The 13,055-nt window shown below is 42.9% G+C and overlaps 1 protein-coding gene and 1 long non-coding RNA gene across 3 annotated transcripts in view; one reads left to right on the forward strand and one right to left on the reverse strand.

Moving 5' to 3' along the window:
- Positions 1-13,055, forward strand: part of LOC121077903 — a 153,157-nt gene that overhangs the window by 134,868 nt on the left and 5,234 nt on the right. The window contains exon 3 of the long non-coding RNA XR_005824353.1: positions 7,452-7,494. This is a non-coding gene — a long non-coding RNA (uncharacterized LOC121077903). The remainder of the gene's footprint in view (positions 1-7,451; positions 7,495-13,055) is intronic.
- NSG2 (neuronal vesicle trafficking associated 2) overlaps positions 1-13,055 on the reverse strand; it is a 44,404-nt gene that overhangs the window by 1,613 nt on the left and 29,736 nt on the right. For both annotated transcript variants that reach the window (XM_040573545.1, XM_040573544.1), the window contains exon 4: positions 1,351-1,461. In XM_040573545.1, the coding sequence (XP_040429479.1) occupies positions 1,351-1,461 (111 nt within the window). The remainder of the gene's footprint in view (positions 1-1,350; positions 1,462-13,055) is intronic.

Genomic DNA, 13,055 nt, shown 5'->3' on the forward strand with positions numbered 1-13,055 from the left:
CTGATTGCAGGCTGATTTCATTGCTGGATTGGAAACGAAGAATGTAAAATAAAGATCTGAGGGGTTTGGTATGTTACTGGCACGTACAGAGATCAAGGCCCCTTGCTGGAGTCCTAGCGGAGTACCTGGGGCAGCTCCTTACCTGTGCTGGACTGAAAGCTCCATAGAGTGAAGTCCAGAATTAATCCCCAACCAGGCAGAGGACTGACAGAGGCTGCTCTGTTACTGTGTGTTATCCCTGACCTGTAGGACGACCACCTTGGATGGGGATGGTACGAAGCACAGCCCAACTGGCCAGCCCTTGTCAGAGCTTCTTGTCTGTGCAGACACTGCCAATGCATCTCCTTTGCGCTACTGTGGGCATTTGCGTGCTAAGAACTGCACAGGGAAAATAATTCATTTTGCAACAGCTGTAAAAGAGCAATTAAATAGTAAAAATGCTGGACAGGTTGATATTCACCAGATTCAAAGTAGCACCAATGACATAAAGGGCCTCAGGTATGATTATTATTAAATGATGAGGCTCCTCAACTCCCACATCAATGTGACTAGCTGAAATTTGAGTTCAAAGCCTTTTATCTTTTTAGAAGTTCAGGTTTGGATCTGTTTCTGAAATTCATGTCTGAGTCCCAGCTTTGCTTTTATATAACCTAAGAGAATATTTCACAACGACTAACCCACAAGCATGCTTACTCTATTTTCCAGCTCGCAGAATAACCTCAGTGTGGTCAAGACTCCTACGTGTTTATGAGTTTATTTGCAGCAAAGAGTCATTGAACTGTTTTGCAAAAGGGTTTTTTTGTGTTTTTTTTTTGTTGTTTTTTAAATCTCAGAGTAGGCAAATAGTTCTCTGCAAATATTTGATATAAAACCACTGGGCAGAGGGTTTTTAGCAATTAGGTTACATGGTTTTGTTCTTCATGGACCTCAAAAGCACATCAAAAAATGAACCCCATAGGCAAATTTGGATTCCTTTCACAAAGGACACATGTGCCAGCACTCTGGGAGTTTGCTTTGCATTAAAATGTACAACAGTAAACCTCAGTTGCTTAAATGTGTGGGAAGAAAGCACAGGATTCCATCTGCAATAAATCCATTCACAAATATGAAGGATTGTTCCTGAACATCTGTCTGTAGTGTTCACCAAATGCTAATCCCAACAATTACAGTGTAACAGTAGCTGATGGAGGCAGATGCAAGTCCAAATTTCCCATAACACTTTTCCCATTTCAACACATTCTTGCCAAATGTTCTGTTTGGCCTGGTCAAAAAAGCAGACTAGACTGTAACCATGTAGTCAATTAGAGTATATCATCATCTCAGGCAATTCATCCATCTGAAGTTTCTTACCTTATAAACAAATCCATCTGGGCAACTGTGGTCGTAAGTAAAGGCTTTGTATACCACAAGAAACACTATGCAGGCAAGGAATGCAAGAGCCAGACTTATGAGAATAGTGACCTACAAAAGAGGGATAATGTTACTCTACATATGTTAAAATGGCATATGAGCAACCTCGTAATTAAATGACTTATAGTAACATCCATCCTAACAGACTGCAGTCTTCACTCCACTGTGCAGTACTTAACTAAGCATGGTAATTGAATGAATGCTAGATCTAATAGCCCCGAATTGTCACATCATTTCTATCCCCCTACAGACCTTCAGGAGTGCACGTTCCTGTGTTTAACCCACTGCAATAGATTCTCCTAAGGCATTTGGTCTTCTCAGAGACTTTGCATTCCCATGCTCTCAACTGAGATCTCTGCTGACCCAGCAGGATTCACCAGCAGCCAGAGACTCCACATTTAGGGCCTGATCTGTGTGACAAGCTGCTTTACAGCCATGGCAAGAAATGCTTTTCTGATAGCAGATGGAGGTAGGAAGAAGGAAGCCTCTGTAGAACATGTCCCTTTGTGCTATCTGGGTGACACTTCAAGGCTAAATTGCACCTCGAGTAGCTTACAGAAGGGAATCCTTCTCAATCTATCAAAGCTGTAAAAGGAGAACAGCCAACCACTGACAAAGGCCAGCATGTATGTCCCACCGCGTGTCCAAGAGCAGGCAGGCAGACAGGCATTGTGGCCGCTGTCTCTGTAAGCATTCCAGATCTCAGTGCTGGAGTTACCGGACACAAACAGGCCCAAATACTCCCTCTCCTCACTCCCAAGCAGGCTGCACCATTCTGTTTCTTTGTTGCAGCTCCCTTTTTCCAGCTCTTCCAGGTCCCTCATGGATCGTTCACTTAACAGCAAGTTTGCTGTCCCCATTCAGATGTCTGGATTGAAGCCCTGACCCTTGGTTGTAGCTGAGCTAAAACTTGTGTCCTCCCTCAGGACTGAGTAAGAGTCCCAAATGCACTCTTGTTCATCTAGGAAGAGGTTCAAGTTCATAATCATCCCATCAGGGAAGTTGCACTTGGGTGTATATTTTAGGTTAAACACCTGGATGAGCACCAGCCTCATCTCCATTCTTTCCTTCCTCAAAGCTTTCTTGGTTCCAGCTGGTAATTCAGCAAATGCCATGTAAAAGGCTCTGGACTTTTACTGCTTAAATTACAGCAACCCATCCTGTTGAGACTGCTGTCTCACACTGATCCGGATTGGCATGAAAAAATCATAATCCCTGGGGCTTCAGTGTTACCATGCAAACTGGGGCTCATAATCAAATGAACTCACTCACTGAGATGATGAGGGTGGGAACAGCAATAGAGGATCATTTAAGACTGCTGCACAGCCAGCAGCGTGGGCAGCGAGCAGAGGCAGCTCAGCAGCTTCCCCCGGCTCGCAGGCACTGCACACCAGCAGCCAGGATCGTACAGGAGGTTTGCCTGCACGGAGAAGGTGCCGCAATGTCCCCGTGTCTATGAGCCTGTGTGGGAGCTTTCGCTGAGGAAATTGCTACAGCAAAATACTGAGGCATGGATTTACAGGAGGGACGGGGATTAATGAGGCTTTTGCCTACCCCTAGCTTCAATCTGTGTGACCCTGAACCCCACTTTTGCACCACGGCGCCAGCAGCCAAACCGAGGGCTGCAAATTCTCCCTCGTCACATCAAAACCGGTCCACTTGGAGAACCACAACGGCAGGACGAGGAAGGGACTGCCTGCTTACCACTGGCTAACACCCCTGCCTGCAGGCACGTTCCCACCGTACCATGCATCTGCTTATCCTCATAACCAAAACAGACCTCCAAAGTATGCCCTCTCCTCAATATCATGTCTACCTCCACCTGTATGAAAGACAATCATTATCACTTACTGCCCTACCAAGGAAAAGCAACACTTTTTTCATTTCTATCTAGTTATTCAGCTATTGTTCCACCCTACCTCTTTTTGTTGTTAAAATTATGTCACAATTATCTTTATTTTCTTATACAGGTGTCCAAGGAAATTCAATAGTAGGTACAGGCAGAAATTGTATAGGAGATTGATTGGCCATGGTAGAAAGTGGGGAAATTCAGAGATAATTCCTGTAGTATAGTGATTAAGCTTGTCAGGAACAGCAGGTAATAACTAATAAGCTGGACACATCTCAGAATTCATCAGTATAGTATTACTAATATAACAACAATATTATATAATATATCAATAAAATATATTAATTGCTTAATATTAGTTCACACTGAATTTTGCTCAAATTCTCTCCTTCGGTCATTGATATAGCTGTAATGCTGAGAACCTGTAAGATACGCAGTCCCTGCACAGACTCAAAGGGGCCACCGTAATTGCTTGCAGTGCAGGAAGGGACTTCTCTCCCTCATCCATCCTGCACTGCCTGGTGAGATGTATTCCTAAGCACGTAGCACATTGGGACTATTACTTAGAGAAGCTAAATCAGCCCTAGCCAATGCTGGAAGATCCAGAACTACAATCTTGGTGTCCCTTTTAAGACAAAAAAAAAAAAGAAAAGAGTGAAATTAAATCTTCACGTATGATGTCAAATCTGACCCAACACATACAGTTCAAAACTCAGGAGAGAGAGGTATGAAGATTATATCTAGCAAGAGAAATTCATAGATTCATTGTTAGGTCAGAATATTTTAGAATAAAAGTGTAAAAGGGTACGATGATTGGGTAAGACTGGGGCTAATGGGCTTTTCCAGTGGTGACCAGTTCACTGCAGCCCTGACTCTCCTTTTAGGATGACTGCTCAAATTAACCTCCTCCTTGGGGCCTAATCTGCTGCAAAATGGGTCAATTAAGCATAAGGCAGCTATAGGAGGAGAAGCACTTACTGCTGGATCTCATCAGAGAACACGTGTAAGAGAGTCCTGGTGTGCTGAAGAGGTAGCTGGTAAAAAAGTACAGTTGTATGAATTTCAGTAGTCTGACCAAAAAAATATGGGCTCTACCTCCTCTCCAGCAAGGCACGTTTGCCTGCAAGTTTGAATGGAAATATTTCAGACCAGTTTTATTGTAGCCCATGGGTTCCCAACCCAGGGAAGCCATGTCCCTTTTCATAGGAGTGAAGAGGTAGAAGCCTCAGTTGGATTCAAAGGAGGTGGAAAGAGAATTTTCCATGATTTCTGCCCCCAAGAGAAGTCATACTACACCTGAAAGAAATAAAAAAATGTCACTTTGAAGAAGTATAGTCAAAAGGAGAGAATTCCTGGATTATGTATGACAACACTCAACCTTACCCAACAGCAGAGCTGCAAAAAAGATCCTTCTCCTAAAAGACCCAGCTCTGGCAGGCCAATGTGGAAGAGCATTTCCCTCTGTAGAATAAATCTCCATCAACTCTTCTCCATTTAAAAGAGGAGCATGGTAGGCCTAGTACCTCCTCTCGTAACAGTTTAAGTAGTAATGCAAAGATGACAATGACACAAGTCTCCTTTCAGGTTAGTTTGAAGGCACTAAAGCAAGACATACTCCTTGGTCTACCAAAGCCAGTGTTTAGAGGGCAGTCCTGGCTACAAATTCAGCAAGTAAGAAATGCTCAGCTCTCCAGTTTGGTTTGCTGTAATTACAACATACAGTGAATGAAGAAATCTTGTTTGGGTTAACCTGGAGAAACAAACTTGGGCTCACGTCAAAGGAAGAGACAAAGTGAGCTGAAATTACACCAAATACCACCCAGGAATGCATAGGGCATAACTCAGTGAGGAAGTACCTCTTGTTTCTGAGAAATAAGAAGGTGCTCATCCTCTAGCTTTCTTTAGCAAATACAGCCTTCATCACAAGGGCTAGCAAGAGATGCACACCTGCAGGTTGCACACCCTGTGCACACAATTCCTCCTGCCCTAATGTCTGCATGGCACCTTCCTCCTCCTCCTCTTCATCACAGTTTCCTCCAAATGGGGCTGACTGCACCTAAAGAGGATGTGAAAGGGGAATGTCCCGTCAGCTGTGGGATGCCTCCCTCACCCAGAACAAATCTGTCTGCCTTCCCCATGAGCTGCCACCAAAGTGGCTTTAAAGGCTTCTCATTCTGAGCCAGATAAAATGGCCACGTTCTTCCTTTAGCCTTGAAAAATGGAAAGAACTGAGCTGTCTGGAGCGAGAACGAATGTCCCTTTTTTTGTTAAATCCCCTGTACACGCACAGCCTATGGAAATGACCATTAGTAATGTGATTTGACTGGTTCCTTTCCTCTTGTCTGCCCACTGAGCACCTAAAAATAATAAATTCCGCCCTGCTCTGGCGCTCTGTTCCAGCAAAGTGCTGACACCCACTTCACTACCTCCCGGGAGCAGGTCCCTTCCGCTGAGCTTTCCCCTCCCTCCCGGGTGTAATTGAGCCCATTCTCACCTCCCTCCTGCCGCTTCATGCACTTGCAAAATTACAGTGTGACACAATATTACACATGATGATACATAGTGTAAAATTGCTCTAGGATGAAATGTCATGTAAGATGTTAAAACCCAGAGGAAAGGGAAGGGAAGAAAAACCACCCCCAGGTATTTCGCCAAGCCAGAGCTAAGATCCACCTCTATTCCAGGGAATACTTCATTATCATTCAAACGCCAAAGAATCACAGGGCTGCAATACCTAATAAACCTCCACTTTTTTTTTAATGAATAACATGAACCTTGGCAGTCTCTAAGCAATATAAACACTCACAGAGGGGAAATAAAATTTAGTGAGCAGATAAAACCTCGAAGTGCCGCAGGCATGAATCTGTCACGTGTGACTGCTCGAGTGGGTAGCTGGAGGGCAGGATTTGCCCACCCCTTCCCCAAAGTCATATACAGCTCCCAAAGGTTCTCTTAGGAAGGAAGTGCTGCAGAGAGAACATCACTACCACACCGAGGAACTCCCCATCCACCACAAAACATGGAAAAAGGCTTGATCTAAGGCCCCTGACTTCGATGAAGGCTGATTTCATTTGATCATCAAGAAGAGTGCACTTAACTCAGTTCTTCCCCATCCTTCCATAGACGAAGTACATACTGCATTTTCACAACAGCACAGATTAAAAAATAAAAATAATAAAAAAAAAAACATTCTCATCAAGCAACAGGACATGGTTGCCACTAGGTTTTGCTCCAGTGAGATGATAAATTGCAACGGTGTTAGCAGTGTTCCTGTCAACCTGGCTTTTCGTACTGCCCGTTGAAGTATCTCTCCTGTTCTCTTTGATTTCAGCGACTGCCCGTTATTATTTTTTGCCTCAAAAATTCCCTTTTTTCCACTCTAGCTGCAGTGAAAAACCCTCATTTAAAAGCAAACCAGAGAACAATGCCACATCCAAGCAGCAGGGCATTCCTTAATAGCCACTTCCCTTCTACATTTTTATTCCATATTGTCTTCCAAATTTTTATTATTCTTAGCCAAAAAAAAAAATCCATTCTGTGGCCTTAGTTTGCAGAGAGGATACGCACCCTTCATTCCCTATGGGAACCAACAAGACCAAAGAACAGCAGGTCCCTCCAAAACCCAAGCCTTAAGGGCTTTGACTTGCACTGGGGGGTTTGCCAGCCCTACTGGTGACCTGCTGAGCTACCGAGCCTGCAGAGAGCCACACACTGGCATTGGGCTGGTACTGACTGCCACACAGACCAGTGAGGAGCCTTAAGAGTCCTGGGAAATCTACATCCTCTGGAAATACCAGGGAAAAACAAAAAAAAAGGAAGCAGAGAAAGGCAGATCCTGAGCTGAGACTGATGGGGTTACTACTGCATACAGGAGATATTCATAAGGAACATTTTTCAGGCAGTGCAGGTGGGGGAAGGGGCTGTCAGCAGATGGCAGCTCCCTCAAATTTATGCACTGTTTGAACTGAGTTGACAAATATTTTTTTTCCCAGTGGGGACTGGATGCAGACTGCTCTCTGTTAGTATTCAGCATCCAACCTGTGCTGGTGAGTTGCGGGGGTGGGTTTTTTTTTTTTTTTTTTTCCACATAAGCCACATATTACTTGCATTACCAGCTAGAGGAATATAACTTATAATCATGGCTCTGGTGTCAGGTCTTCTCATTCCACCTTTTTTTTTTTTTCCCCCACAGGCTCTGCTGATGGTATCACACCCTGTGAGGACTCAGCATAAAGGTAGTAAAAAAAAATAAAATAAAAAATTAAAAACTGGTTAGGGAGAGAAAAGAACATGAGCATTCAAATGCAAGCCATCTCACAATGAGACACAGAAAATTATGTTCTACAAAACTGTCCTATTGAGGAAGGAAAGGTCTGTTTTTTCTAATTCAAAACACAGTCATAATCTAAAAGATTTGCTCTGTACAATATGGTCAGCAGAGTGAGCTCAGTAAGATTCCAGAAAGATTAGACATTTATATGGAGATCCTACACATGGCTTAAGCTAGGGCTCAATAAAACAAAAGGAACAGCCCCGCCAAGTTCCCAAATTTGATAAATTGAACCAGTCACTCAGACCTAGACCCACAAAAGCAGCTGAATGTCTAAATCTCCTTTATTTTCCTACACTGCAGTAGTAATTCGGCACCATCTGTAGGTGTCTTCAGAGGGGTAAGAAATGGTCCATTCTGGGCTTTCCTACATTGCTCTGATGTTTCTGGTTCTGGGTCACTAAACCGGGTTTCCAACTCAGAAGGGCAGCTCGTCTAGTACAGCCCTGCAATTCCAGTGCTCCAACTCTAAGGCTCAGTCCTATCACAGCTCATGCTCAGGCAGCAGCCTTGTCAACTGCTGCCTGAAATCCATTTTGAAGATCACTGTGCTGCCATTTCTCTGGGGGGAAAACAGTTGCACCGAGTCCAGCTTTGGAGGAACTCAGCAAGAACCTCCTGCTGTTTGCACAAGCCTCAGGTGTCCAGGTGTTTAAATCCATCCTCCATTTGTCACAAAAATGGAGCAGCTCTCAGAATGCAAACAGACAACATGATCTCTATCAATCTGTCTGAAGAAAGCTGCAGAAAATCTCTCCAGTGCTGATGCAATTGGTGTATGATGTTAGCGAGCACAGCTTTTCATCCACTTGGATAGGACTTGGATATCATCAAACATGATATCTGTTTTTTTCTAAACCTGGCACATAGCTGTTTGACTCTGGATACCTTTCCCACTGCCCAGAGCACTCAATATATATGCTTACATATGCTTAAGACAGCAGCCAGGAAGAAGCCACAGCCAGGAAAAGCACTGCTATCTATAGAACTGTCCAGACAAGCAGCACCCAGAGAAGAGTTCATGCTCTCAGAGCGCACATAGTGGTGTGCTACTGTCAAGAAGATCTGAGCTTAATTCCTGGGTAAAGATTATTTACCATGGAAAAATCCCTGGAAATTCTCCACTGTTTTCCTAATCTTATCAGCTGTGATGGAAATAGGGGACCTCGGGAGCCAGATGCCTCTGTCCATTCCTGCACTGCAGTCTCACTGTCTTTGCAGTCAAGTTTGTCCGGAAACGATGCCACTGCAGATGCCATGTCTGGTTCTCCAGGATACACTCAGTGTTGCTGGGTATTGGGAAATTTCATGACCTTTAATAGGCAATTCAGCTGAAGAAATTCTGTTGTTTTTATTTTTTTTCTTTGTAAAGTAATTTTGCCTCCGAATGAGGCAAAATTTGTTGTAAACAAAAATGGCAGAAATTCCATCAAGATTATTTTCATACAAGGGTGTAAAAGCTATGCTTGGAAAAGCTACAAGGCTCTTTCAGTAGTTTATGCTAATGCCATTCCACCTGGACATCTCTCAACCCATTGACAACCTAGTCAACAACCTAGAATAAAATCGCAAAATCATCAATCAATTTGCCACTGAGCCAGTCCCAGAGCTCCTGCTGCTCAGTAGAAATTTTTGAGCTCCAAGGACATCTCACTACACTATCATATGCTCATGATCTCATTATAACAATTTATGCCTGACAGTGAAAAATTTAGGAGAGCAACTTTTTTCCCTTCATTCCATAACTTCTTCCATCCGATAATTAGATGTAAGATTGACAACATTAAATCTTGACATGAAAGCTACACCTAAAGTGAAAGACTCTGGAGCACGTCCCAGCTCCAGATTCAGCTGTCTATCCTGGCTGCCTCCCACCTGTAAGTCTAGATGAAATCCAAATACGAACCATCCCAAAATCTGAATCCTGTAAGAAAAAAACAAACATAGGCACAGAGGGAGCCACTAGGTGACAGGTTACTCGGACCCCAAGAAGAGTTTCTCCACTGTGTAGACTCAGCCAAGGCAGTGTAGGGCACTGCACCCCATTATACAGACTGATCTGCTCTGCCGGTAAAACTCATTTGGCTACACTTCTTCGAAAATGGCATTTCAGTCTTGATTTATAACAACTTTTTTGTAATAAGTTGCTGGTTTTGCTGATTTTCTGAGAACAGCTTAACCTCTGAATTTTGAAAGGCTAAGAGGAAAAAAAAAGTGGCACAACTGGGTCTTCATATTTGCCTGGTGCTGTTCAAGAAGATGTAGGATTTGTCCTTCATTATAACGGCACGGCTTTATTCCGGATGGTGTCCAGATTCTCAAGTAGCCTTCAGGAGATGCTTTGTCAAGTACCTAAATCTTCAAAACTATGGGAAAATACTCCTTCATGCTACACGGCTTTTTACATGAAGCTTAGGGGTTTGGATTTTTACACCTGTACCTTAGAATTCATGACCATAAAACAATTTGGCCCCAATTCTCCTAAGACCACTGAACACCAGCCATGAGGATGTTATAATCTTGGGGTGCAAAACCATCTCACATCTGTTCCACTATTTTATGGGTTTCCTTCAGTCCACACAGCCCAGCAACCAAAATACAAAGGATTTACAGGGAAAGGACATAGAAAAGAGAGGGTCATCTCTCCAACTACCCTAAGCTCCAAAGGCATCCACTTGAAAAATCATTAGTTATCTCTGAGCCAGTTTGCTATCTCCACCATGTCCTTTTTGGCTCTACCCATTTTTCCATACACCACTCCACCACATCCCCTCCTGTGAACCTCTTCATGTTTGCAAATCTTTAAAAGAAGCATCTATCTGCTGAGATGGCTAGGTACCCACCAGCAATTCCTCTGCTCTGTGCCTTGTAAAGCTGTGAGTGCAGCACGAGTGTGGAACAAGAACACCATGTTTCTAAGCAATTTGTCAAATAATTAAATTATGTGCACAATAACTAGCTGGCTCAATTATATTAGCCAGTCTCCATCATGTAATATAATTTCTAGTGGCTGTTTAGGCACTAATAGCCTCAGATCTTTTTAACTGTGCCTGGTGCCAGCTGCGGTCTGCATGATGCCTTTCTGTGCCAAGTTAAACCCCTTGAATGGAAAATTCATGGCTCAGTTTACAAGCCCCTGTTCCTTATGGAAGCTCTGAAATGCCAATTTCAATGAGGATGCTTCGACTGTTGAATATTAGTGAATTTCCACTTAGGTAAATAAAAAGCTCCATTTGTTTTGCTTTTTCTTTTCTGCCATTTACTGCCATTAAAAATGTTTCATCTGTTACCTTAATATAAGTTCATTGGAAAAAATGAACCAAACCAAACAGGGTTTTTTGCCTGCTAACAACAAGAACTTTCCAACATGTCCCATGTTACACATGACACACAGATTTTTAGCATTCAAACCATGTTATGTGTGCAGAAGACTGTATGACTTCTACTTGAGCCGCAGTGGTGCAACAAAGTCATATTTTGAGCTCTTTCTGTTAAAATGTAAAGCCCTTCTCCTTACAGCAGGCTCCAAGCACAGTCCTTTATGCTCAGAATAGACTAGTATATTGAGATGCTATACAATTGCTTTTGGGAACACCAAATAAATACATGGTCTTTTGGGCAGAACATAAAGGTGTTAAAATGTCTTTTTCCCCTCCTCCTACAAGATTTTTTTTCCCTTTTTCAACTACATGAGCCTTCCCTTCTCATTTGTATTACTCTGATCCCTTCAGAAGAACATAACAGAGAAGCAAACAAACAAAAATAAACAAGTGGGGTGAACCACTCCTTGTAATGGTGCTTTTTCCATTTTTAATCCAATTCATGAGATTGTAGTAGACAGCCACATCATCTCCACAGCTAGCCCCTCCTCAGTGACGTACTGCAATTTCCCATTGCATTGTGCAAAGTCCTGGCTGTGACATTTCCTCCGGTCATTGCAAGCAGAACATGACAATGGATGCCTCAGCTCATCAAGAGCCCTTTTTAAATGCATTAACAGGAATACAAAATAAATCAAGTCATCAATAAAATGTCTCCTTGCCTACCCTTTGCCTGCCAAGACTCAACCTCTGAAGAGCCTCACGCATGCAAAATCTTCCCTTCTCCCTGCTTCCCTCCACTGGATTTGGCACAGGGAAAGTACTAGGAGCTCGAGTAAGAACAGGTCCAGGGATTAGCACATGGCAACAGATTTGGGAAAAGCTGGTTGTGTTCCTTGTTCCACTACCAGCTTTCTGTGAGACCTGGCACTCACTCAGGTTCAGCTCCACCGCTTGCTGGAGTACCACTGGTACTCACAGACCCTCTAGAAGATCCACCCAAAGCTGCAAGCATCTTTGTCTCCAAAACCTTGGCCTTCTCTGGGCCCCTGTCTGCAAAACCACCCAAGCACTGACACCAACCCACAGCTGAGAATTGGGCAGGCTCTAATGAAAATCTGAGGTCTGTTTCCTTTACAAAATATCCCTTTTGGGCAGGACATGCAGGACAATTCTTGAAGCAAACCTTTCAGTATTGACGTATTAAGGCTAAGGCACAAAATGGCATTCCTCCAGGCACATTTTCCTGTGTATTTGCCTCTCCAATCTTTTTTCTATATTTTGATTTTACGTGTGACACTACCATTTTCCACATTAGCCATCACAACGGGAGACTGGATTTAAAAATGCCTGGAACAGTTTAAGCTCTTTATATGTCAGGGAACAAGATAACTTTCCCCTTCCACTCCCCAGTCCCATGGAAGGTCAAGCTTGCACATATTGAAACATATTCACTCAGTGCACCCTTGTGGTTAAAAAAAATCAATTGAAAGTTTGTTCCTTCAAAAAGGTCAAAATAATCACATGCACTTCAGCATCTATGTCTATCATCATGGGTCAGGAAATAAAGCTAATAATATGGCAGCATTCATGGTCCAGTACACCCATTTATCTTAAAAAACTTATTCCTATTATGTGGGTGCTTCAGACAAGGACAAAGTGAGGACTTGGTGAGCTAAGTGTTCCCTAGGTAACTTATGAATTAAAAGCCTTTCTATTTTAAATTAGAAATGTGAAGCTTTATTGCTGCAAATGACTTATAAAAGCTACTCTTTTAAAAACAAACAACAAAAATGAATAATCTTGCTGATTATGATCCCTTCAAAGGCACGAGGCCAGTTCCATTAACTGTGGATGTGGCCCAACAGGCTTAATACATCTGCAAGTACTAACAAGAGGGAGCTCAGGTCTGTTTAACATTCAATCAGCAGCCCATGCTGCTTTATAAATAGAGAGTATTAAAACATTACATGGAAAAAAATATATAAGTGAAGCATTTCACTTCCCTGATTATTTTTTTTTTTTTTTTTTTAGCATTCTGTGGTTTGGCTGCAATACTCCAAATGCACTTCACAACAGTCAATAAACTTTGCCTTGGATTCAGTCAGCTGAAATCTCTTCCCTCTCCATTCCATCCTCTTTTGCT

The sequence above is a fragment of the Cygnus olor genome, chromosome 14 (assembly GCF_009769625.2).
Source record: "Cygnus olor isolate bCygOlo1 chromosome 14, bCygOlo1.pri.v2, whole genome shotgun sequence".
In the NCBI taxonomy this organism is placed as follows: domain Eukaryota; kingdom Metazoa; phylum Chordata; class Aves; order Anseriformes; family Anatidae; genus Cygnus; species Cygnus olor.